This window comes from Rhinopithecus roxellana, chromosome 6 (assembly GCF_007565055.1).
Source record: "Rhinopithecus roxellana isolate Shanxi Qingling chromosome 6, ASM756505v1, whole genome shotgun sequence".
Lineage (NCBI taxonomy): Eukaryota > Metazoa > Chordata > Mammalia > Primates > Cercopithecidae > Rhinopithecus > Rhinopithecus roxellana.
The window spans coordinates 72273131-72300319 of NC_044554.1; the positions used below are offsets into that span (position 1 = coordinate 72273131).

Consider the following 27189-nt stretch of genomic DNA (forward strand, 5'->3'; position numbering starts at 1 on the left):
TGCTTGTGTTGATTAGGGAGAAAATTTGCCACTTAAACCTCTTCAATTATTTCAACCTCTTGTACAGCAATAAATCCATGTAAATTTAGAGCTATAGAGTAACAGATTGCACCTTTGCATTCTTCAAAAGGATTCTCTCTTCAGAATGATTTTTCTACCACATACTTGATTTTTGATGATCATATGCTATAACTAGTTAATTTCTATTTCCCTTAAAACTCTCTCAATTTAAGCCTTTCTCTGCTTGCTCCTTATTGTGATCCTTTTTTTTATTTATTTTTATTTTTATTTTTATTTTTTTGAGTTTCCAGTCAAAGGCTAGATGGAGTGAAAAGTAAGCAGGCTTCAAGAGGGAGTGTCAGTCATTTGTTGCTAGACAGCATGAAGAGAGCATCAAAGGATGGTTCGGGCAGCATGGTAAAAGCCCTCCAGGGAATCTAAGAGGCTCTTCTGCCATCAGAACCTTCCTCCAGGCCAGTGAGGGAGCAGACACCTTGAGGGAAGCTATACTGGGGAAACACTTGGAACAGTTAGATATCTCTTCTATGAGTGATCAGAAAGGAAAAGAGACTGGGAAGTTCTCAGGTTAAAGACAGAAGAGATGTTTCTCTTGGGCTTGTCCCATGGCAGTTTATAAGCAAAGCTAGCAATGGGGAAGACATCTTCGCGGTACAACTAGTTCACAGGTGCAACTTGTTGCCATTACTAACCTCACTGTTCAGCTCTGCATCAGTTGTGCCAACCACTGGGGTGCATTTAATATTGAAAGAACAATCTGAAGCTAAATTAATAAAAGATAATTCCTTTAGTCAGGGAAAATTGACTTAAAACCTGCAAGCTCATAATGTTTCATATAGTCTGCCCATATTTCCTTCACTTGATAGCCAAAGAGAAAAAGGGCTGAAAAACCTTTACAGAGGAGAGAATGCTGTAGCGGGGAGACAGTGTGGCATAGTGGTTAAGAGTGCAGACTTGCCTGAACATTCGTCTCTTCCACTGTGAACTACTTGAGGACTTTGAGGAAGTCAGTGTCCACCTGTAAAACAGGGATAATACCAGAATGTTTGTGGTGCCTACCAAAGTGCCTGGCACAAAGTACTCATTCAGTGCAACTGCTAGTATTGCTGCTATTAGCCATGTGTCTTACAGGCATCTTAGCCCAAAAGAAGATGTAACAAGTCAGCCTCTCTAGCTTTCCAGTCCCATCATACCCAGCCAGAAGGGAGCCATTAGATGACCTGAGCAGTAAGATCAGGGGAGAGGATTCATTCATCTCTTCACCTGAGTTTCTCCTTGACCTCCAAACCTCTAACTTCATATTCTGCCCGCCTTTTCACTTATTACACATTGACACCAACTCCCCTTCATAGGTAGAATTCAGGCTTTTATGTATCTCCAGGTAGCTAGCATTTTAAATGGTTAGTTTATCTCCATGTATTTTGGTGTATCTTCAGGTAGCTAGCATTTTTAATGGTTCTACTTGATTGCTGGTCTGGCCTTTAGAGGAAAGTATGTGACTTAAGCCAAAGAGGCCGGGAGCCCTTGCTGACCTCTTCTTGTGGCAGCAGCTGGTTGATGAGCCTCACTAGAGAGTGCAGACCTTGACCCCTGCTCCTAATGACCTCACCACCCCAATTCCCACTGCAGGGCAGGGTGGCATCTGATCATGGTGGGGAAGATGCTGGGGCTCAGCTGGCCCTCTCTGATGCAGAACAAACTCAACAGTGAGGCCAGTGACTTCCCCACCAAATTGTAGCCTCCTCTATCACCCGTGGAATAAGATGGCCAATTTGGACATCTGTTGAAAAGAATTGCTCTGTTTTCCGTAAGTATATCCCTCAAAGCAGAGGAGACTAATGCTCACCCTTGGGAATCTATTAGCAAAAAGCCCAGTGTGAGCCTGTGAAGTTCTCTGATTGTAAAACTTCACATGAATTTTGCATTTTTTTTTTTTATTATTTACAGATGTTGGTATTAACATGGAAATCTCAAATTATTTTAAATTTCAACTCCAAAAACTACTTAGCTTGTGTGTGCTCTGTTTTTTTGGAAGGCTGGTTACAGAAGTATTATGTGCTCTATTTGGCAAGAACAGAAAGGAATCCCAAGGAGAATGCATTGTGAGTCCAAGCTCTGAGAAGAGGAGAGATTTAAAAGCAAATGATGGTTGGGCTATGGTTAGAAATATGTTGGGTTAGTGAGTAGAGAAGGCAGTATTCCCTGAGAGTTGTTTTCAGTGGGTAGAAGTAGGAGAGTCAATTGGTGAGGATTTCCTTAAGTGTAAGGAATGAGCAAGAACTGGGCCTTAAGTCCTGCCTCCTCCTTACCTGGGGAGTGCAGCCTGCCCCAAATGGCTTCCTGCTCTTCCTTAGGGAAAGGACTTAAGATTTAAGGTAAGTGAGCTCATCCCTACACTTCTATGGAAATCTGAAACTTTTGACCAAGAATGAGATTGACAGCTAATTCTTATGGAACTGTTAAGACCTTACAAAAGGGTGTTAAAAAGTTATATTATGGAAATAGTCTGGATTAGGTTCCCTCTGGTTTTAAAGCACTGGGTCTGTTGGATATAGGCACAGTCACAGGAATTGTGGCAAGTAAAATTTTGAAATCATTCTTATATTTTAAAATACAGTTTCTCAAAAAATGATTAATTGGGCATTTGGGGAAAGCAAAACAACTTTAAGCTGGTGAAGGAAATAATTTCTCACACTGAGAACTGAAATTTATCTTTCAGTTTGCAAAGTTCCTGTACTCATTAAGTAGGGGACATGTTAGAGAGGATTTATCCCACTCACTTCTGCAGGTTTCCCATTTTGCTATTGTGTCCTATACTATTTCTTGTCTTGCATAGAACCTTGTTTGCCAGGGAGTTTGAGATAAAACAATGACAGTGGATAGGACTAAGAGAAAGTAAGGATTATGTACTGGCAATACATAGGTAGTTATTGATTTCCATTTTGTATATCTACACCTTTCATTGGTTTCCAGAGAATTTGAGGTATATTTAAATGTACTAGTATATTTGGTGATATTTCTCTCACCAAAGAGTAATTAGGGGCAACAATTGTTAGGCAGGAATCTAGACCCAACATGGCGGCGTTACCCGGTGTAGCAGGCCTTTTGTTAAAGACTCCCTTCACCCTTGTACACACCATCAGACTTACATGCGTCAGAGTTCTGGCTGGGAACCACACTCCCCCATGACCTGCAGCTCACCTGCATTCCACAAGTTCATAAACAGCAGTTTCGGTTAACAGTTTCCAAAGACCCCTTCCTCGTGACCCTTACTCAACTCCTGCCCTAGTAGTTTCAAGACCCCCCAGGCCCTGTTTGCATGACCAGCTTCCCTACCTCTCAGGCTATAAGAAGCCCCTACGCTCCTCCCTCGGCGCAACTTCCTCGGCCCACGCCTTTGGACCGAGGAACCTCGCCCACAAGTCCTAATAAAAGGCTATTCTCACTGCCGTTTGCCTTGCGTCTTCGTTCCCGGTTCGGCTCCAGCCTCAGTTTACCTTTACATTTGGTCCCCCTGACACCACCCATTTCACTGTCCTTGACCTGAAGGATGCCTTCTTTAACATCCCTCTACACCCAGACTGCCACTTTCTGTTTGCTTTTACATTGGAAGATCGAGACACTCGTATTTCTTCCCAGCTGACTTGGACTGTTTTGCCTCAAAGGTTCCATGATAGCCCCCATTTTTTCGGACAGGCACTGGCACAGGATGTTGTCCTCTGTCCCCTGACCCACAGCACACTATTGCAGTATGTCGATGACTTATTACTATGTTGTCCTTCCTAGGAGTGCTCCCTTGCAGATACTGCTACACTTTTAAATTTTCTAGGCGACCCAGGTTATCAGGTAACCCCGGCTAAGGCTCAACTTTGCACCCTTCTGTCACCTACCTAGGCATACTCCTCACACCCACTACAAAAAGCCTCACAGCAGATAGAATAAGCCCCCACTGGTTGCGGTACCCTTACCCAGCCCTTTTAACTCCTCTAACCTAACCCCCTCCTTTCCCCTTCCTGGCCGAAGACTACATCAATGAGTCAGGACTAGTAGAAACCAATCTTCTCACTCTAGAAAAGATTCAGGAAAGACTCCACCAGAAAAGCCTCGGATCAAGGCCCTCACTTAGGTGGTGGCAGTCGTCTGTGGCTAGTTAAGTCTTACTGTTTCTAAGCCCCTTATTAATCATTGGCTTCTTGCTACTCAGAGCTCCCTGTGTCCTCCGCTTCATCCAGGACCGCATGAAAGAAGTCTCCCAGGTCACTTTCAGTCAGATGCTGCTCCACTCCTATACCCGAGTTCCGACCTCCGAAGAACCCCACGACGACCCATACCAGCAGGAAGCAGCCAGATGAACACGTCGCCCCGTTTTCTTATTAGAAAGACGTCAGAATGTTAGGCAGGGATCTAGACCCAACATGGCGGTGTTACCGGCGTAGCAGGCCTTTTGTTAAAGACTCCCTTCACCCTTGTACACACCCGCAGACGTACATGTGTCAGAGTTCTGGCTGGGCAGCCACACTCCCCCGGGACCTGCAGCTCACCTGCATTCCACAAGTTCGTAAACAGCAGTTTCAGTTAACAGTTTCCAAAGACCCCTTCCTCGTGACCCTTAACTCCTGCCCTAGTAGTTTCAAGACCCCCCAGGCCCTGTTTGCACGACCAGCTTTCCTGCCTCTCAGGCTATAAGAAGCCCCTACCCTCCTCCCTCAGCACAACTTCCTCGGCCCACGCCTTTGGACCGAGGAACTTCGCCCGCAAGCCCTAATAAAAGGCTATTCTCATTGCCATTTGCCTTGTGTCTTCTTCATTCCCGGTTCGGCTCCAGCCTCAGTTTACCTTTACAACAAGGATCTGCCCTTTCTTCTTGGCTAAACAGGGCCAAGTAAATGTGGGCCATGATCATGGGTGTCAGGTGGTTACTAAAATGTAGAAGGAAAGGCTTCTTGGCGTCTGTGGAGTAGAGTTACGGTGATGGTTCTGAATGGCCATCTGACAGTGAAAAAGGCAGCCCTCAGCCACTGCCGTTTCTGCCTTTCCAGTTCACATACATGAATCAGATGCTTTTACTTACTCTGCGAATTATAAAGTCACACATGAAACTTTAGTTTGTGTTGACTTGATTCTCCTTTATTACTTTACAAGAGAGGCCACTTTTGCTAGTATGATTTTGTTTCAAAAGCTTTTAATCTGGTGCAAACCACCTCCAGTGGTTTTCCTTTGGATATGAGTGTAAACCATTACAAATAGTAAATTTTAATCCATCTTTTAAAAATAACACCTTATGTAACATTTGGCTGTAAGCACAGCAATAAAAAGGATGTAAGTATTTATTTTATGTCACACTAAATTAGTTTGATCTTTACCCCTAGTTATTTTCTTTTGGAATGGTTGTTAGATTCTTGCACAATCCAACTGTTAGCCACATTGCAATCTAAAATAGAAGTCAGCGTAAGTCACTTTGGGCTTAGTAATCAAGAGGCAGTGTATTTTAATTTTATTTCGTAGTAAATTCTGAGATCTTAGCTCTCCCACCAGTTCGCTCCCTACTTTTCAACCAAGTTTATATAACCAAACCATGAAGAACATCCTGTAACTTTCATTACATTCATAAATCTCCTAAACTCTTTAAATGGCATATGTTTGTAAACACAGTCTGACCATTTTGATACTGTGAGAAGCCCAATAACAATGTGGTGGTTAAGGGCACAGACATTGAAGCCAGATCATTTTGTGTGACCTTGGGCTGGGAACTTACTGTGTGTCTCAGTTTCCTCAGCTGTAAAATGAAAACCACAATAATGTACCTACTTTAAAAGGTTGTTGTGAAGATTGAATTTTTATATGTATCTTTCTATATATTTTTTACTTAGACTAATACAGGTATATACTAAGTGCTATGGAAGTATTTGCTAATATTATTTACTCTTTCAAAGTAAATTAGTCCTTTCCTGGTATATCACTGTGTTCCTTGTCATGCCGTGCCATGTGTCATCATCGTCTTGCCCCCAAGATATGTCATGATTTATCACATCTGGTCTATAGTAAAATTTAATTTTAAAAAGGAGACAGTCAACTTTCTTTAAGAAGGGCTTGTTTTGAGGAGTATTTGAGGTTTCTGGAGATAGGATTCAAATTTTTCTTCCCTCAAATCACCCAAGGTAATCAGTGTTCCAGGTCACTACCTGCCTCTAAATAGTGAGTTGAATTTCTCAATCTTTGATGACCTTTGGAAGGTGATGCAAAAAGGATGAGCAACTCACCAAATTGTGTAGAAATAAATACGTTGATGAGAAGCTTTGCTGTTTCCACCTTTTAAACTAAGTACAAACAAATATCATATTAGTACTAACAGTCCTGGAGAAAATTAAAGTGTGTTTTAAAATCCTTACTGTGCATATCACATGGTTTTAAAGCTGCCAAAACATAAGGTCACAGCATCTAATGTGTATAATTAAAATTTTATTATTATTTTTAATATAACTATCATAGTCTCTTAAAATACAGAACAAAATGACTATCATCCAAATTGTGAATAAATAATGCAGTTGTTTATATTAAAGAGAATTAATGTGTTGTTAATGTTGTATAAAGTACTGTTATCAGGAAAATTATTCAACTTCCTAATCCAGATGTTACAGATAATATTGTTTAATATGTTTTTCTTGACTTCGTTTCAGGATGAACCATTGCCTCTTACCATTGCCTTTATTAGGCAGTTCCAAATTTACAAAGAAGTTGAACTCCTAAATTGAAAAATAATCCACTGGAGCACCTCCCTTTGCCCTTTAACATTATGCAAGGTATTTAAACAAATCAAAGCACTTCGTACCCACATACATAATCCCCAGTGCTTATGGCTTGCTTTGTCTGGGGTGAGCTCCATGTGATACCAAAAACTGTCTCCTAAACAACTCACTAGTACTAAGACATATAATATCTTTGCTGCCCAGCACCCAGGTACTCCTTACTGTAACATAACACCCTGGTTTCCTTTGGGAAAACCACTCCCCTCTGTATTCTCACGCTGTGTAATTTTAGTTCTGGGGAATCCCACTTCCACTTCCAGGGTCATGATGGCCTTAAAATGGATCAGTGTAGCTATGGCTTACCCGAAACTCCCAATGGTCATGGTGATTTTTTCAGAGAGGCACATTTAATCAATTAGAACCATTGAGACTCAGAAGACCTTTGCTGAACCCTCTGAGAAGGAAAAGGTTTTCTTTCCATCTGTGTGAGCAAACCAGGAAAGAACCTCTTTTCTTGAGGATGGGACCCCTCTTTCCTTAGAATGAGTGATAGGTAGGAGAATGTGAGGTCTGGAAGCATGGCAGCCATGTTGCTAAGAAAAGTAGAGAGCTGGGAGATGTTGGGGGTGGGAGAGTTTGGAAGAGGTTGGGACACAGCACTGCGTAGACCCTGAAGTAGAAGACTTGGCTAGTAGCCAGCCTAAAGAGATAGAGAGACCTGAGCCCAGGGAACATGGTGTGAGCTTATGGATCAAGCTTCCCCTGAACCAGTCACAAATTTGGAGTTTTTAGTTACTGAGTCAACACATTTAATGTTTAAATCAGTCTGGGTTGAGTTTTCCATTACTTGCAACATAAGGGGCCCTAGTGAATGCAGGCAATGTGGTTTAGACTAGATAGGAGACACTGGGTCCCAGAATTGTGTTCCCAGGAGCACCATGGTGCTATCTCTACCATGACTGGGAGTGGGATGGAAATGGGCTAAGAGCAGGCTGTCAGCCAATAAGACAGGTGATGGCTGGGCACGCGGTAGCTCACACCTGTAATCCCAACACTTTGGGAGGCCAGGGTGGGTGGATCACTTGAGATCAAGAGTTTCAGATCAGCCTGGCCAACATGGTGAAACTCCGTCTCTACTAAAAATACAAAAATTAGCTAGTTATGGTGGCACATGCCTGTAATCCCAGCTACTTGTAATTCAGCTACTCGCTGAAGCGAGAGAATTGCTTGAACCCAGAAGGCAGATGTTGCAGTGAGCCGAGATCAGGCCACTGCACTCCAGCCTGGGTAACAGAATGAGACTGTCTAAAAAAAAAGAAAATGAAAAAGACAGGTGAGAAATATAAGGATGGCTTCCATGGTGATACCAAAGGTAAGAAGAAAAGAAGAACCCAAAGATACAGGTTTGGAGTTAGGAGGAGTTTTTGCTTAGGCATCCCAGAGAGAGGTGCCAGAATTAGCATCACTGTTTTAAAGGAATGGCTGAACAGTAATCAAGTGTTTGTAAATTAGAGGCTGCCTGATTCTCACAGTCAGTTGATAAGGTAATTATGAAAGGTTTTCTAATTAATAGAAGAAATTGGTTGTTAATAGACACTACAGTCTTCTGTTTTTTTAAAATGGGTGATTATGTTCAAAGAAGATAAATAGATTTACTTTGAAAAAACAGGCAGGAGAGAGTGTCTATTTTCAGATTATTCTATTCAATGGATGCTAAAGACTGGAAAACCACTTTTAAAAAAACATGCACTATATTCATACATTTGCCATTTCTGTGTCTCTCATTTAGTAAATAATAACTTTGTCAAACGTTACGATCACAGTTAAATGCTTAGTCTTGATTTTAATATTAGACCTGAGACATTTTCCATGGGTTTGCTGTTTTTCAAAAATTGCTTCTCTGTCTCAGTGAATAAAATTAAAGAGAAATAGAATGAAGACAGTAGGGCAGGGAAACATTTCTTTATCTTATTAATAAGAAAATGAATATTCTCTTTGTCCATTCTGAATTTAGAAAATCTATTTTTTCTATATAATACTGAAATATTTAACAATTCATAAAAAACATAAGCATTTACATTAAAATACAACCTTAAATAGAGCCCTGTAATTTTTACCAGAAACCTTGTAAAATGTGATGAATACATACGCATGAATATTAAAACAAGAAAGACCACTCAACACTCACATAGAAATGCAGCATTACATAAAATATAATAAATATCCAGGATATCAAATCAAACTGATCACTATTCTGGTTTCGATTTTTCCAGTTAAGACTTTTACTAATATAATTTATTATAATAACCTTATGAGTTAAGCATAACTAATGTGAAAAGAGAATTCAATTAACCTTACTGCTGAAATAACATAATTTTTGATATTTTGCAACATATTTTAATCTATAACATGTAAAACTGTCATTTTAGCAAGAAATACACATCCATATAACTAACTGCTAAGTTAAATTCTCTTCGATGTCCAAAAAAGTAGCGTTAGTAGTATGAAAAAAAAAGAAGCTAATCTTATTTATGAGATAATTTTACTGCCTTAGTTCTTGGGCTTTGTCAATAAATGTTATAATATAGATCATATAACTTAAGTACTGTATTTACAAAATCGAAACCTTTTAAACAAAATACTATACAAAACACTGTCTTTACACATTTAAAGGGTGCTTTTCTTTACAATGTATGAAATTGTATTTTTACCTCCACTTTTTACCTCTACTTTTCCCACGTTTCAGGATCCTCCCCCATAGTATCTCAGAGGTGGGTTTTTAACAGTTGAAACTGGTCTGTGATAAAAGTATGAATCTAAAGATCAAAGATTGCTATATACCTTATGGAGGGTTTTCCAGATTCTCCCAGTGAAAAGGCACTTAAAATCTAAATCATTCATTTTACTTTTTACATATTGATTCTTTGTTTGTCACTAAACATCTGTAGTGACCATTTTTTTAGGGATATTGTATCACTTAAGAAGATTCTTTTTTTGGAATCCTTTCTTTGGAAATGCATGAAAGGGTAAGTCAGCACCCAATGCTTATGTTAACTTTTCAACATCTTCTGTCTACGCACAAGCAGTATGATTTCTTCAATTAAAATACTGAGAGAATAAATGAGATTCATGTCAATGTCTCCTTATTGCTATAAGAGGTGTCTTTTAAAAATGACTAATGTTCACCCACCATTATTGAGTCCCGTAACTAAGTTCCATATTCAAGGATCTTATCCTGAGTGTGGCAGGCCTCCTGGCATGAGGGATCTTTCCTGTTATTTCTTGCTTAGGAAACAGATTATCTTCCTCGTATGTCAATATATATTCCCCAAATCACCAAAAGGTGAATATAAACCTTTTCAACATTAGAATCCCAAGAAATCCACATGATCAATGGGTTGATCAGATAAAGGAAAATATGTCGATCAGGTAAGGGAAACTCTCAGAGAGGTCCAAGGTTCTGGGGATTCCACTGCAAGAGTCAACTTTACTAGCTGCACAGGGAGGGGCACCCCTCTGGTTGCAATGCCATTGTGTATTGCTGAGGCATCTTGTCCAAGGCTGGATGGAGTGGTTACTTGCAAGTGTGGACATCAGTCATGCTTTCACACCTCCTGCAACGGACATAGCAGCACCAGATGAACTTACACTCACACCTCTCCACGTGCCGGACCACGTGGGTGTTGTAACCTCGGCCACAGCAGAGGAGGTTGCAGCCATCTGCACCCTCTGATGTACGGTTGCATTCTCTGCCTTGTGTCCCTGGGATTCCCAGTTTCTTATCTTCTACACAGTAGTTGGGAGACTTATTAACATAGAGCAGATCATCCTTGTGGATTGGTATTTTCCTCTGATCTTTTTCTCTCCTGCGCATTTTCCTCTTTATTTTGTCTGATATTTGGATACTGTTTTCATATTTATCCTTCAACAAATGGCCAATCTTTTCAAAAGAAGACATGGTTTTCCAGCATGTTTTCACAGCACAGGAGCCGGAAACTCCGTGGCAGCGGCAGTCTACTGACATCAACTTGGCGACAGCCTGAAACCAACAGTAATCGTGTTCAACTATCAATCATAAAGTGTTTTACTCAACAACAGAAGCACAGTTAATCTAATCAGTTAACTTTCTGGCTGTATTTCCTCTTGAATAAAAATGATGGTTTTGAACATAAATGATCTTTAAAATTGCGTAGGCTTCAAATGTTTTGTCTTTTTGTTTTTGTCCCAAATGTTTTGTCCAAATTTCTTGACCCTTCAGAGCAAACCTTTCCAAGCTGTATTTAAAGTAGTGGACCAGACTATTATTGGAGATTATCTGTGATAACAAAAGGAAATGACTTCTATTTCTAATCCCTGGTCTAATTTTGAATGTGGTAGGATGCTCACGCATGCCTGTATGTTCCTGATACCATTCAACACCTTGTTACTCAGAATACAGCACAGGGACCAGCAACACCAGCACCACTTGTGAGAAATGCAGACTCTCAGGCCCCACTCCAGACCTACAGAACCAAAAGCTGCATTTTAACAAGATTGTCATTAAAATTTCAAAAGCACTGAGAGAGAAGTTACCCTCAGCTCTCATGGTGCATAGAAACATCATGGAACTTTACAAATAACCAATGCTGAAACCTCTCAGATTCTGATCTCATTGGTTGGGCTGGTGGTGGGGTGTCCAGGCCATGGGACTTTCACAAAGCTGCTGAGATTATTTTAATGAGCATCCAAGGATGAGACCTATTGATTCAATTGAGAGTTCTCAAGTTTGATCACTATGAAAGTCAGTTACATACAAAGGGAGGGGTGGAGGTGGTGAACTATACTATCCCCTGGTTCCAGGCCACATGAGAAACTATGACAAATCTGGTTTAGTTGGTCAAAAGGAGAAGGGGCTACAGTATGGTGGCTCCCCCCAGCAAATTCTCCTTTTCTGGAAAATTAATTCAAAACACATGCCCTATCCTTGATGAATCAGTAGCACTATCCTAGCATGGAAAAGGGGATAATGTTTATGTAATTTTTTCAATTATAAGTGCTAAGTTCAGTTGAAACAGACTAAGAAATTAAATGAAACTACATATATTTCTAATAGTCCAATGCCTGGCACACACTAAGGTCTAAATAAAAGCCCCTTTCTCTGAAAAAGAAGGTACAGTTAGAGTTGAGATAAACATTTCCAGTAAAGCTAAGGGTGCAAAAACAATATAGAGATTTCATAAGTTTGGGACTCTAATCTCTTACATACCAGGCTAGCCAGCATAGCTTCCTTCAATCCCCAGACGATGGCAGAACAGATTAATAAATCGTCAGGGCTAGCTGTGAAGTTGACGTTCTGTCAACATGCCGGGTAAAATGAAAGATGGATCCATCCATTCAATAACTTGGAAATTATATATGTAATCTCACCAAAGAAAGGAAAAACCTCACAGTTTAAATTCCACTTACAATTCTTATCAAAACAATAAAATGACAGGGGTCTACACTTTGCTATTTTGTACCAAAGCTGACATTGACACTTTTGCAGAATATTATGTTTTCAAACAAATTTTTAAAATGTCTGAACTATCTGATAAGACAATATTACACACAAATAATAACATTTGCAACCTTAAATAAGAGCATATGGTATTGATTTATGCAATGCTTAATATTTCTTAGTAGTGCACATAAGCCTTTTTTGAATTCAGAAAACTAAGAAACCAATAGATGTATTTATTTCTTCTTAACCCAGGGCAAAAGATGTTCTGTGATTGTATGACAGCAATTTATAAAGTATGACACAGAGGCTTGTTTCTTTAAATTTATGGCATTTCATATTCACAAAACCCTCAATTCTTTAAAACACTTCTGGGCAATAAACTGTTCAGATAAATGTGATCTGCCTACCTTTGTTCAAATTTTAAGCTCCCAAAGGTTACGAGGAAAAGCTTAATCAGTGCTGGGTAATAACAAAACACAATTGTCCAAAGAACACTAAAAACATAACAATATATGTTTCCATGTTTAAGTTGATCAGCCTTCTTTACAATCATCACTTAGTGATTTAAAGCGGTTTCTCCCCTGGATCATGACTGAGGAGCCAACTTTTTCTTTTATTAGCCACTTCAGACATCATGTAAGATGTTACCAATTTGTACAGCATGAGGGACAGTGTAGATGCTCGTCAAATACTTATTGAATAATTGGTCCAGCTTGCTTGAACAGTTTTATCTCATCCTCTGTTGGTAAACTGAATCAAGAGGGAGTAATAAAAACCACCTTCTTAAACATGTGTCACTGCTAAGAGGTTAATGGTATTGTTTTGAGCCGGCTGGGCTCTCTCTTTCAATTCCTTAGCTTTAGCCCCATCCACAATAGTTGTTCTATGAAAGTTACGCACTACATCATGATGAAGGATAAAAAGAGAGACTGATTTTCACATTCAATTACATCACCTGCTGAATTCGTATTGAAATTACAGAAAGGGTTCTCTCCTAGAAAATTAGCCCTTTTGCATACATACATGGAATTTATAATTTTTCAGTGATGACAATTTAAAGAGTTTTATTCTATTACCTTTGAATTATAGGTGTCCCTAACAATAAACATAATAAAAGACATAGTATCTTTATTATATATGATATATATTATTTTTGTATCTTTGAACATCTATAGAGGTATATACATATTCTTAGAATATTCTATTTATAGGTATATCTATCTATCTATCTATCTATCTATATATTCTAGGACAGAAACATAAATGAACTTCAAGGGAAAAAATAATAACCTGACATGGAATTTAAAATATTATACCCCCATAATACTCCAAGGAAAGAATTTGGACAATCTGGAATTAGAATAAAGCAATGTAATCACTACACAGAAATGATGAAATGCAAAATTCAAGGACAGATAAACACACACATATACACAAAGTTTAATTCTACAGAATTAGAATTCTGCTTCTCAGAGCACATTTTAATAAATATTTTATCTGATTCAGTTTTAGAGGAAGAAATTTGTTGCACATATTAGCTAGTTAGTAAGCAGTTACTTATTATTTCAGTTTTACAGAAAAAGTCTGGTTAAAACGTTTGTCTTACATGAGTAAATCTGGTGATAAATAATATAAGGTATTTATATGCATCAGGATGATTTTAGTAGAATAAGGAAAAATAAAAGTGGAAAATGCAAGTATATTTATGGAAATTGCACGAACGTTCCCCCAAAAAGTGTATTCTGGAGATTTTCCTCCAGGATTCTTAATTAATGTTAAATAGCCATTCTGAATTACAGCGATATCACCATCGTTTTCTGCTAACAGGAACATAAGAGAATAGCAAAGGAATGAGTGCTGTGTGGTTATGAGAAAATTCCTTTCTCTACTCTAGTTGAGTTGTTAAGGTTTATAACGATATTAACAGAGGAATGTTTTGTTAACTATTGCAAACAGATGTGCACATTTTGGTGGAATATTTTTAAACTATGTCAGAGCAATCAGGAGGGTAGCATTTAATCTACTGGATTCCTTGTGTAAGTTTTGGTTTGATAAATGTCTAATGAAGTGAAATAGGAAAGATGCATCATTAATACTTAATGTAAACATAGAAACTGCTTGAGAAGTGTTTAAGAACTGATGGGTTCCACAATTTTGACTCAGAGGTAATGTGGCAGTTGGTGATTGTTTTTCAGTAAATTACTTTGTCCGAATTTTACAAAAATGGCCAGAAAATTGTTGTGGAACGTTTTGTGACTAACATTTCATTTTCTCAACTATCAGATGATCTAAGTTTTTATAAAAACTGCGACATGAGGTTGGATGGGTGTACGTAGGATTCCTGTTCCTCTGACCCACTTTGTCCCTTTCTGTCCAAAAATATATTCGAACCTACTGAAAAGCAAAACACTATGTGTTGTTCAACTACTTATAAATATTCTTGGAATAGGTCAATGAAAGTTTGGGATTGAGCCCTTCCCACTTTGTTGAGTTACTCATCATAAAACAAATTATGGGGTAGAGAAACTTAAAAGTTTATGAGGTGGACATGGGAAGAATGGAAATATTTTAAGCACACCAAAAGAAATACCCATAAATATTCCAAGTCACATTATTCCCAGAAGTTCTGCCCCTGGAAGACATCACATCATTCTGTTAGCCAATCACCATTCGGCAACATTATTCTTGGAGTCATAACTTTAGGAATGGTGTCAGAAACCAAGTGGGAATCAGAGTATTTAAGGTTAGCGGTTAGAAAATCATCTATCCTGCTCACAGTACTACTAAGCGCCAGTACCCACATTTCTCTGAACGCTTTCCTACATTTTGAGTTTGTGATTTTGAGGCTAAGAAAATCAACTCAATTGAATACAGACCTGGATTTTACTCAGAAGAATATGCCTATCAGATTAAAATCCTAATTGCCAGTGTTGAAAAAACTGACTTGATTGCTCGTCCATGTTAGACAATAACCAGGAAACTTCTTTTATGGTGTTTGTTTGTTTGTTTGTTTTTGCCACCAACAGAAAGAAAAATGCAAAACTATGTCGAATTATAATACCTCATGAGAAAATAAAAACAACAACAAAAACACCAGCATAGTACCTACCAAATAACCAGGTAAATGTTTTCTAATATTTTAGGATTTCATCTAAATGTGAAACAATATGAACCAAAAATGAACAATGTGAAAAAATGATTCAGTAGAGAAAACTCAGAGATTTACATAAAATGTACATATATGCATAAATTGAATTGTTTTCAAGTCAGTTAGAATAATAGCAGGAACCTAGGTAATGTTAGAAAACTATTTTTGCCAACAAAAATGGATTAAAATTAATGGTGAATAGGAAGTGTGTTTTTAATAAAATCAGAATATAAATAATAGTTTAAGATTAATATTAACAGTTACAGAGAGGAATATTACTACCTAATTTGAAAAACACACAGTATAAAACAAAACCAAATAGCTGCCGAATGTTACTAATAAAAATATATTTTAGAATGCTTTAGGGTTTTTTATAGGTCCCAGGATGATTTTATTTAAGAGACTCAATCACAACATGAGTTTTTGTGTTCTGAATTTCTAGTTTATTAAAAATCTCTACCAAATTTACTTAAAAAATGGCTAAAGGAGATTTAAGGTCTGTTGATAACAAACACTCATGTATTTGTTTCCTTGTTTTAAAAATATATTAATTTGAATAATCTTATCTCTAATTTTAACTCCAGAGTTTTAAGAACATATTTTTTAAAATTAATATGCTAGAAATAATAAAAATTCCCTTATTGGATAATATTTATATTGAAGCAACATCTCAGTCATTTTTTTTTTTAATGTAAAACCTTAAGAGTAAGAGACATGTGCATAACTATGGTGTTGGGCAAGAGTTATTCTAGCGAAATAAAGTAACTTTAAAATTTTTATAAACAAAAATACAAAAAGGTTACATAGCTATTTACTGTCATTCCTACTTTCTATTTTGCTATTTTGAATTAAATATTTAAATTGAATTAAAATTCAAATTTGAATTTGAAGTCTTACGGTGATATATTTACTGACTTTTCTGTTTTTGTATTTTAAATGGACTAAGTAAAGAAAACTGGAGGTAACTTGTAACTATTCTAAATAGGTTCTATTTATTCACTTTCCAAAAATGGAAAACAAATGCAACATATACTTTTAAGATTCCTAAGAGATATGGCAACTTGTTTTATTTATTTCAGAAGAATGTGGCAAATTGCAATAATTACTTTTGGACCTTTACAAGTTATTGAATATTTAGAAAAATATATGATATGTGCTAATAAATCCTGTCCTGAAAAAGTTTATTGCAACATAGAAAATATATATTCATATAAAAGATTTAGACTCTTTAGAAAAGTCACTATGAATTGCCAACTAAGTCAATTATGTTGTAGAACTCAAACTTTATTGTGTCAATATTCACTAACATGAATATGTATAAGTCGAATTTAGCTACAAGAATGATGCATTTTAAGAAAATAGTATAAAAATGTAGAATTCATAAAAGATGTTAATTACATAGCAGTTCTTCAAATGTACCTCCTCTGTATCTTTAAGATACCGATATTTTAAAGTATCTATAGATTTAATGTATCTATAGCTTCTTTACGCTTAGGAGTATTTATGAATTTTAAAAATTAACCTACATTGCTTTATAATAAAATAACTACCCTTAAAAAAAACTTTCCTTTACAAAAAATATTAATTAAGGGTATGCATTCCCTAAGAATGTTTTCTAGAAAAAGGTAAGTACAAAACTGACAACGTGGTTAGGAGCCATTGCCATCTACTAAAAAGTAGATTTTTAAAAACATAATAAAAATTCAAACTGGGGAAAATGAAATTTGACTCAGTCCTATTAGAAAGGCATACGCTGTAGACCCTATTCTGGCTCCACGACTAAGCGGGTAGAACCAATGAACCCTACAGGCATTGTGCATCTATTATATTATAATTAAAGTTTTAGAGATACACAGTATACAGCCACAAACACATCCTATAACATGGTTTAACTCATATCAGAGAACCAAAATTGTAGTTAGTACATATTCATGAAAGAGTATATATACACATATATATTACACTTATGTTATATATATACATATATATTACACATATGTAATATATATGCAAACGTGAATATATACACACACACACACACACAAACACACACACACATGCATATTTATTTATTCTAATCAAAGCCTCCTATTCATCCTCTTACCAGAGAAGGAATTTTTCAGTTGCTTACTGTGGATGCTTTAATGCATATATATTTAGAAAGGATAATTTTCTACTGCTGTAGTCTTTTAAAAACAATATTGATTTTCAGGATCCCACTTGAGGGCTGCCAGTGTTTGGTTTTTAAGTCATTTGGACAGTTTCATCCGGATGTGTAATCCTAGTTATTTACCTAAAGGCACCGAATTTTGATTATTCCATTTTCTAATACATACCTGCCTTCCAGCTTCATTGTTATGTAGGTTCATTGCTAATAGTACTTTGTTTTCTTTGCCCGTGGTGTTTCTGATGGGAAATCTAGGAACTTTCTGCTGAACCGCATGCCATACTGGACATCATCGGAGCAGCCCCCCCAGTGCCATCCTTCACTTGCTGAGCCGCCGTTCTGCAAGGTGGTGTCACAGGAACACTCTGTCATGTTGCCTGCACTGCATGACCTGGTCACAGAATGCACCAGGCCTGCAGCCATAACAGCATAAATAAATGCTGTCTCTTTGGTGCCTAGAAAAAATATAAATTGCTAAATTAGAGACCCAGGCAGCTCTCTGTTTATGTTCAGAACAAAGCCTCCTACACATCATCTTACTAAACAAGTAATTTTTCAGTTGCTTACAATGGATGCTTTAAAGAGTACACATTTAGAAAGGAAGATTTGCTCTTGTTCTAGTCTCTTAAAAAGCAATATTAATTTTCAGTATTCCACTTGAACAGATTGTCATATTCTACATGGTCATACATTATCCCTTTACCTTAAAATCATCTCTTTATTTTTTAAATTTGAAATGTATGTTTGCACCCAGTTCAGTGCATAGTTGACAGTCATAGCTCAGTAATACATACTGAATTAAAAATTCTTTGCATAGATACTGTAAACGGTAATACAACACCCAAAGAAAACTAGACTACTCTTCTTTTTAAATTTAAAATGTGCTCTCACAGAACACAAGCTGAACATTTTGGTGTGATTTATCTGCATAAATAATACGTGTCAGAATGAAAATTAAAATTAAGGAAAGAGCAAAGCAGTTAGTAAACGGTGCGGTATACTTTCACATTAGAGGTTAATCCCACATTAACATGAAACGGCTAAACATTTGATACAGTATTAGCTAGTCCTCTTACAGTCTTAAGGCAACGAAAGGTAAGATAATTAAAATATCACTAGCAAAAACGTAATTCTATTAAAAATATTGCATATTGAAAATGATGCATTTAGCACACCTGCAGTAGAGTTTGAGCTAAAATCTTTAAAAATTGAAGTCCATTTAAATATTAATAAAGTGGACTAGAAGGGAATCAGCAGGCGACTTTTTTTTTTCTTTCCAGATGTTTAGTTTGGAGTAGAAACAGTTTCATGCCCGTTGTCCAATAAACCTTTTCAACAGCTGATGCATTTCAGCAACTGTGAAGAACACATCTATTTTCTCTTTATTTCTTTCTCTTTCTCTCTCTCTCTCTTTTTTTTTCTCTCTCTCTCTACGGGGGCCAGGGCTCCTTCGGAAGGGCGTGACGGCCAAAACGCCGCGGGGGAGGTGCGCAGCTCGGCGGGGGTGCGCGCAGGGACTCCGTGGAGAAGGGTCAAAGGCGGAGGGGGAACGGAAATGAACATGAGAAACGACAGCGCATCTTTCAGCGCCCCAGTCCGAACATTCTTTGGATCTGCTGATATTCCAGGAACAATCCTGGCTCCCTGTACCTTTATCCTTACCAAGTCACTACGCACGTGGAAGCAGAACTTTGTTTTCCTGCAGCTTCCCGCGCCGCGGGAGTGCGCCGAGGAGGGAAGAGATAGAAAGGCCAGAGAAACTAGGAGCGCACAAGTGGTCCTGCTCAGGTTAGCCGCACGTTGGGTGGTCACGGACAGTCGCTTTAAAAATCACCATTATTCTGTCAACTCGGTGCTCATAGGAGCCAATAAAGGTGGGGCTTCGCTGCAATTAGCCACTTGTTCAGGACTTGGTGCGCAGCGGAGTTGGTTAAATCAAAGCAGATGCGGCAGCCGCATTCCCCGCTGCCGACATCATGTTTCTCCAGCTGGTCACCCACGTAGGGGGGCGCTACGGGGTCCGAGGGGGTCGGCGGGCTAGGAGAATTAGAGTTTTTTTTCCAACTCTGGCGGGGCACCTCAGGAAAGAGGAAGAGCTCCAGCCCCGAGCGCTCCACTCTGGACCTGGGGAGTCACCTCCCTCCAAGCTCGCACCTGCTCCCCAGGTCTGGCCTCTGTAGCTCTCAATCCCCGTGCACTGAAGGGCCTCTTTTGGAACTTAGAGAGCTACAGGACCACATAGCGCTATTTACTTTATTTGGAGGCACCGGTGGAGGAGTTGCCGCCTTCCGTCCCCCAACAACCCCTAAGGTCCCAGGACTCACCGCTGCTCAGCTCGTAGCCAAAGAGGGGGCTGGCGCCCATCGGGGCAGTGGTGGCGGCAGCGGTGATCATGCAGTTCCATCTCTCGTGTCTGAACTGACTCCTGCACTCCTGAATGCCCAGCCGGGCGCCCTCTCCGATGCTCGGCAGCAGGTACGGCTTCCTCTTGCACAGCTCCTTCTGGCGGCTGTTCAGCGGTAAATTGGCGCAGCCCAGCTTCTCTGGAACCCCGAAGGAGGCAATGCCCAACCACCTGTAAGACACGGCCGCCCGCAGAGTAAGCCGCTCCCGAATCCCAGATGTTTTCCGAAAAATTAGGTCACTCGCCCGAGGGTCCCCGCCCTTCTCCCCCAGCCTCAGTTGAAAGTTCCCTAGGATTGGGCACCCCTTTTGCCACCTACCCGATGCGTCCCTGCCACCATCATACTCACATCCAGTTTCCTTGGGCTCCGTAGGGGAACAGCACGAGCAGGGCTGCCCACAGCGCGCACAGGCGGGCCAGTCCCAGGAGCGCCGCCCTGTCCATGGCCCCCGCATGGAGTCCCCGAGACCAGCCGCTCCTCTTTTGCACCCCCTCCCCAGAGGCCCTTCGGGCCGCAGGTTAGTTGTCCAGCACCAAGTTATCCCTCGCCCTCTTCCTCCTTGCATACAACATTAAAAGTCAGCAGTGATAGGGGCTCTCAGCAGCTTCGCCCTCGTTTGCAGGGAGCTGTAGGAGAGGTAGAGAGAGCTGTTTTGGGGCTTTCCTCCTGCGCAGAGGTGGAGATGTGCATGAGATGCGCGAGCGCCCCTCGCATTCCTAGGTGAGAAACTTCTGTTGATGTATCCGCGTCTCCATCGCCCCCGGCCTCTCCTCCCATCTCCTCCCCCTGGCTGCGCCTGGCGCCTGATTGGCTGAGCAGCGGCCCCGCATCTCATCAGCTCGGGACCTGAGGCTCTCATTGGTGGAGAGCGGCTCCGCGGGGGGCGCCCCGGCCCTGGCCTCAGGGACTGCGTGTCCAGACCCGGGTGTGTCATGACCTTTCCTGCTGTCACAGTCTCCTTAGAGCGGGTAGTTGTGGGGTTGATTCAACCCGAAGACTGACAGGATGCTTCTGTCTTAGCAACCTTAGGGGAAAGCGTGGGTTTGATGAGTCCCACCCATCCCACCAACATCTGGGTTACCCTCTGGGTGTAGTGGCTGGAAAATGTCACTGCCCTTCTTTTTTTCTTCTCCTTTACCTCACAGGAGAATAATCTTTTTGAGTCAGAGTTGGTACCAAACAAATTGACCTTCCAGTCCCCTGCTTGAGGTCCCACTGTCAGGAGACTTTAGAGAGTGGGTGAAGTGCTGTCAGGCTTACAATCACTGACATTTACAATCACTGTCAATCCATTTATTAAGTGGATTAACTATGAGAAACATCCTGAGTGATATGCATTTATTTTGAGCCAAAGAGAAGATTCCAGTCTAGCATCTCATCTGCCATATTTAAATCGTGCTCTGTGATTTCCTTTTCCCTGTTTGTCTTATTTCCTGCCGTCCCTGAGAACGCTATAAGTCCCCTGCAGAAGATGGGGACAAAGAAAATGAGAGCTGTCTGGAGAGTTCTAGAGTACATGAGAGATGTGCTCTGACCTTTTTCTCCAGTCCTACCTTACGATTCTCATGGTGGGAGGGTGCCCGCCCTTCTCCCCAAGCCTCAGTTGAAAGTTCCCTAGGATGGGGCACCGCTTTTGCCACCTACCCGATGCGTCCCTGCAAGGCAGGGCTATACATGGAAGACATATTCTTAAAAACGTGCTTATTAAACACGTGCTGTGTGCCTAGTCCTGTGGGAATTTATAAAGACAAGATCTCTTCCCACAACTGTGCAAATAAACCATACACAAGTGTAAAAGAAAATAAGTTTAGATGATCAGTAAGGGAGATTAAAGAATCTAGCAGGGTACTACTCCCTGGAGCCAAAGATAGTTCAGAAGCAGGAAGTCTTCTAGTGATTGGCAGATTTGGAAGGTTAGTTAATCAGTGTTTTGTAGGATGGAAGGTCTCCCAGAGTTATCTGAAGGCAAGGGCAACATGTTTAGCTGTGGTATTGGGAAAGCCTGCCTCACCTAATTAGACACAAGAAATGTTTCTAAGAAGTGTTATCGGTCCTTAGAGATCTTTTGAAGTGTTAATACATTCCTATGGTGGATGTATCAGCTCATTGGGTGCCAAAAGCCAAAATTACTTAAATAAAGGATTTGGGGCCAGATGCAGTGGCTCACACCTGTAATCCCAGCACTTTTGGAGGCCAAGGTGGGTGGATCACCTGAGATCAGGAGTTCAAGACCAGCATGGTCAATGTGATGAAACCCTGTCCCTACTAAAAATACAAAATTACCTGGGTGTGGTGGTGCACACCTGTAATCCCAGCTACTCGGGAAGCTAAGACAGGATAATTGCTTGAAACCAGGAGGTGGAGGTTGCAGTGAGCTGAGATAGTGCCACTGCACTCCAGCCTATGGCACAGAGTGAGACTCTGACTCAAAAAAAAAACAAAACAAAACAAAACAAAACAGGATTTGATAACATTAGCCGCTTATCTCCTATATCAAACAGCATAGAGCAATAAAAGCTCACTGAAATTTTCATCCTATCCCACTCACTTCCTTATCCAACAAATGTGTATTGAGTGTACACTATATACCAGGTTCTAAAACCACATTTTAAAGAGTCAAGGAATCAAGTTGATGATAGGATATAGATACTAATCCAGAAATATTTTGGCTAATGGCTAGTGGCCTCTCTGAAAGTCAGAGCCTTCATCCAAGCTCGCTTTATTCTGTGAGCTTCTCCAAGAGGGACCATGGTGGATTCATTGCTGTACCCCTGCCATTGGGCCTAGTACATGAGATCCTGTTTTTGAACACAATTTATTAAGTGGATTAACTATGAGAAACATCCTGAGTGATATGTAAGAGGCCTAAATGCTGGAACTAGAGTATTTACTTCATTTCAAGGGGAGTTGGAGGTGGGGAGGCAATCTTGGGGTTGGGAGTGCTGGGCAATATCCATACCTTAGGCTGATTTTAGGGCCAACAGTGGTAGATGCTTTAAAGAGGTGTTTGATTTTTCAAAAAATCAAAAATATATATTGAATCTCCATTGTGGGTTAGAAAGTGGGGATAGCACTTACAAATGATTGTGGAATTCACAGTCTACTTGGCAAGACAGACAAGGGAGTAGGCAGCTAAAATACAGTGCAATAAATGTATGAGGTAGAGTGTGCTGTGAACACACAAAGGAAGATTACTTATTTCATTCTTGGGGATCAGAGTGGGAAGGAGACACTTGAATGTTACCTTCATTATTATTCTGGGCACCATCTAGGCATCCAGATAAAGTCTTTGGGGTGCACTCAGAGGGTATTCTGTCCTTAGAGTCCGAGACCACCACTGTGTCAAACATTTTCAAACACAAGACACAATTTTAGGGCCTGAGTGGTCTTGCACCTTTTTTGTATGGGCTAGAGCCTTAGGGGTCATTCTGTCTGTATCTCCAAAGCAAAGGAGACATATTTCTAGGAGCTGACCCAGCTGAAGAAGCAGACTTTTCATTCCATGAACAGACATTTGAATGATAATTTCGTTCCAGGCGTTGTGAACTTTCGTGTTCTGAGAGCTGCCATATGCCCCCAAATCCCTCTTACTCTCTTTGTTTGTCTCTCTGTCTCTGTCTCATTCTCCATCTTTCTCTAAACAAAATTGATACTCACTTTACAGATGAGGAAATTAATTTGGGGAGATTAAGAAACTTGTTCAAGGTTACTCAGCTAATAAGTAGTAGGGTAAAAAATAAAAACAAACAAAACAACAACAAAAAAACCAATCAACCTTTAAAGGACCCTCCATTTTTTTTTTTTTTTTTTTTTTCAGATGAGGTATCACTCTATTGCCCAGGCTGGAGTATAGTGGCTCTATCATGGCTCACTGCAGCCTCAACTCCCAGGCACAAGCGATCCTCCCTGTCAGCCTCTCGTGTAGCTGGGACTACAAGTGTGCACCATTATATTCAGCTAAATTTTTTATTTTGTGTAGAGACAGGGGTCTCTTTATGTTCCCCCAACCGGTCTCAAATTCCTGGCTCAAGTAATCCTCCTGCCTCAGCCTCCCAAAGTGCTGGGATTATAGGCAGGATCCATGGTACCTGGCCAAGACCTTGTTTTTTTCACTACAACATACTGCTGCATAACCTAATTCAAAACATATACGTGTGTGTGTGTGTGTGTGTGTGTAGAGAGAGAGAGATGTTGGGTGTTACATATATATAGATTTTTTTTCCCCGATCAAATCCCCAAATCTTAAAACTCAGATTATCGGGTCTTTGGGTCAAAATTTTTACTGGCATCTATGGTTTCTTACATCACATTTCACAAATCTCTCCATTGAAACATTTAAAAAGTTGTTTTGTTCTCTGAAAATAAACAAAACCCACCCTAGGGAGGTCTTTTGAGAAGCCCCGTGAAGATGGTCTCCCTGAGGCAAGTGGTGAGCTGCATGGGTGCCTTTCCATCTTTCTGGCTTTGCCCTCTGTGGTTTTTGCAGGCTGAGAGGGCCAGTGGAAAGAGCACTGGGCTGGGTTGGGTAACCGGGGCTCCTGCCCTGGTGATGATCGTGTACTACTCATTTCAACTTTGACTCTCAGTTTTTTCATTTGTAAAATTATCAAAATTTCTTTTTCAGATCTGAATCTCTTACTGGAGCACCCATACGGCTGGAGGGAGGAGAGTGGTACGTGTGTGTGTGTGTGTGTGTGTGTGTGTGTTTGCACATGGTGGGGAGGGGGAAACTGCATTTGCTAGGGGACTGCAGGAGGAGGAAACCCTAGCCATTGGCAGGACCTTGTCTACCCGAAAGATGGTTTGGTCTGCAAGGTGGCATAGCCAGGGTTTTTTGGCCCCCATCTTGTATTAATATCTCCAGCTTCACTGTTGCTTCTGGATTTCAAGGAAAATGAACCTATTTTAATTGCAGAAATCATTTAAAATGGTTGAATTTTAAAATATAATCTTGTCAGATCATATGAAATTTTATTTGGAGAATGTAAGAAGTTACGGATATTTTATCCTGACATATGAAAGTGAGGGACTCTTTCATAATTGAATTTATGTCTATTAATATAAAGCATTCAACTCTACTCTCATTGGAGGGGATTATGCTCTCTATTTAGACTTGATAAATGAAGTAAAAGGTCAATTATAAACATGTATACAATTGCATATTTCAAACTGTTTATTTCTTTCGCAGCAAGCAGGAGCTTCATTTCCTATTTATTATATTTTGTTTCGTGACTGAAGAGAGGAAAAAATATTCACTGACCAATAGAATGTGAGACCTGAGGTTTATCTAGTGTCCATATGTATAAAATGTTGTAAAGATCGTATTATTAGTCATTTAATAAGCACATAAATGAAAGCTAATATTATGTCATTTCATGATCTGAGCCCAGCTGCCTAGATTTTGACTAGCGATGTTAAGAAAATCGCCATGTGACTGCAAGTTTGCATTGGTTACTGAAGCACCTGTAGTCTCTGGATTCCACATAGCGGGCATACACTTAAACTCGTTTTCCTAGCCGGGGGTAAGGTGCTCTGAGCTGTATTCTGGGAAAAGGAAGTTAGGGAGGGGAGAGCCAGATTTCAAGCATATTCATTTCACTCAAAAGAGCTCTCTCAAGATGCTGAATCTGTGACTGTTGTCATCTCCAATCAGCTGAGCCAACTGAACGAGATAAGTAGCTAGACAGCAATAAATCCCATCTTCCGCCCAAGACAGTTGTAGATTACTAGTTGTAGAAAACAGGGGAGCCTCTTCCTTCTGATAGTTTTCTCTCAGTCCCTGGGAAACTCAGCAAAAAATGTCTGCCTGCAGAGATATGCCTTGGACTCTGCCTCTGGCAGCCCATCAGAGGACGAGACTTCTAAGGGCCCTGTTGTAAGAATTTCTGCTGCAGATCACAGAGACTTATGTGCTGGAAACTGATACCAGAAGCACCCCAGCTGGTCTTAACTCCCATGATAGAACAGAAGACCAGAGGTGACTTTTTACATAACTGGGTCCCCATCCATTCTATTTTAAATTCCACCTGGATGCTACAAGTGTGGAACAGAGCACAGGCTTGTGACCACTGGCTCTCAGGAGGGGGTGGAGAATGGCATTCTGGATAGCTTGCTGTCCTTTAGTGGCCAGAAAAACCCGCAGGAATGACAGACTTGGAGAAACAGAGGAGACACCAGTGATAGTCCCAGGAGAAAGAGCAGGAGTTGGAAAGGGATGATGCTTTGCTTTTTAAATTTCCACAACCACAAAAGTTAAAAGTTTTTTGTTTACTCATCCTAGCAATTAAGGTTGAAGAAGCCTTGTAAAGTGTTAGTAGAAAGTGACTTATCTCTTACCAGCATTTCCCCAGCAATCCTTAAAGAACTTAAAATAAAAAAGAGGGTACCTCAAGATTTTTAAAAGTGATATTTTGTAGGAATTATGCAATCTTTTTGGAATAAGGGAATAAAAGTAAAAACATTCCTTGACAAATAAGAGTGGTCACTTCATTCAGAGGGTGAAAGTAAGTAACATGCACAAAACTGGAATATATTGGTTGTTTTGATTCTTTGAATACTTTTTTCCCAGTAATTTTTTCCAAATAAAGCAACTTCATTAATGAGTGATTTTAATGTTTTAATGTTGTCAAGAAAATTAAGAATCTGGCATTTACATTGCTTAGAGTAATATTTATGGAGTAATCACTAGGCTGCCTCTAATGGAAAAAACAAATTTGCCCTTCTTGTAGGATTTTCCTAACAAAGAATAATTAAAACTTCAAGGGGGCCAGGTGTGGCGGCTCACGCCTGTAATTCCTCACTTTGGAGGCCGAAGTGGGAGGATCTCTTGAGCCCAGGAGTTTGAGACCAGCCTATGCAACGTAGGGACACTCCGTCTCAACAAATAATTTAAACATTTGCTGGATGTGTTGGTGCGCACCTCTGGTCTTAGCTACTCAGAAGGATGAGGCAGCAGGAAGATCGCCTGAGCCCTGGAGGTCAAGGCAGCAGAGAGTCCTGTTCACGTCATTGCATTCCAGCTTGGCTGATAGAGTGAGATCCAATCTCAAAATCAAACAAACAACTTCAATAGAGAAGTCATTTAGAATTGACTGAATCTATCCTATTCTGTTTGTTGTTCTGCAAAATTATGTCATAATTTTATGTCATGTCATAAATGCTTTTCAGGCAACAAATGCCAGTCAAAAGTAAGCAATTGCTGATACTGCTTTTGTATCCAAAGTCAT

The 27189-nt window shown here is 39.9% G+C and overlaps 1 protein-coding gene across 1 annotated transcript; it reads right to left on the reverse strand.

The window, feature by feature from the left end:
• Positions 1-10338: 10338 nt before the first annotated feature.
• Positions 10339-20431, reverse strand: WNT16 (Wnt family member 16). The gene is given in 5 exon segments (XM_010382305.2): positions 10339-10803; positions 17728-17801; positions 17804-18013; positions 19883-20133; positions 20312-20431. Coding segments are annotated over 5 exon segments (1095 nt in total). The 5' UTR covers positions 20407-20431.
• Between the last annotated feature and the right edge of the window lie 6758 nt (positions 20432-27189).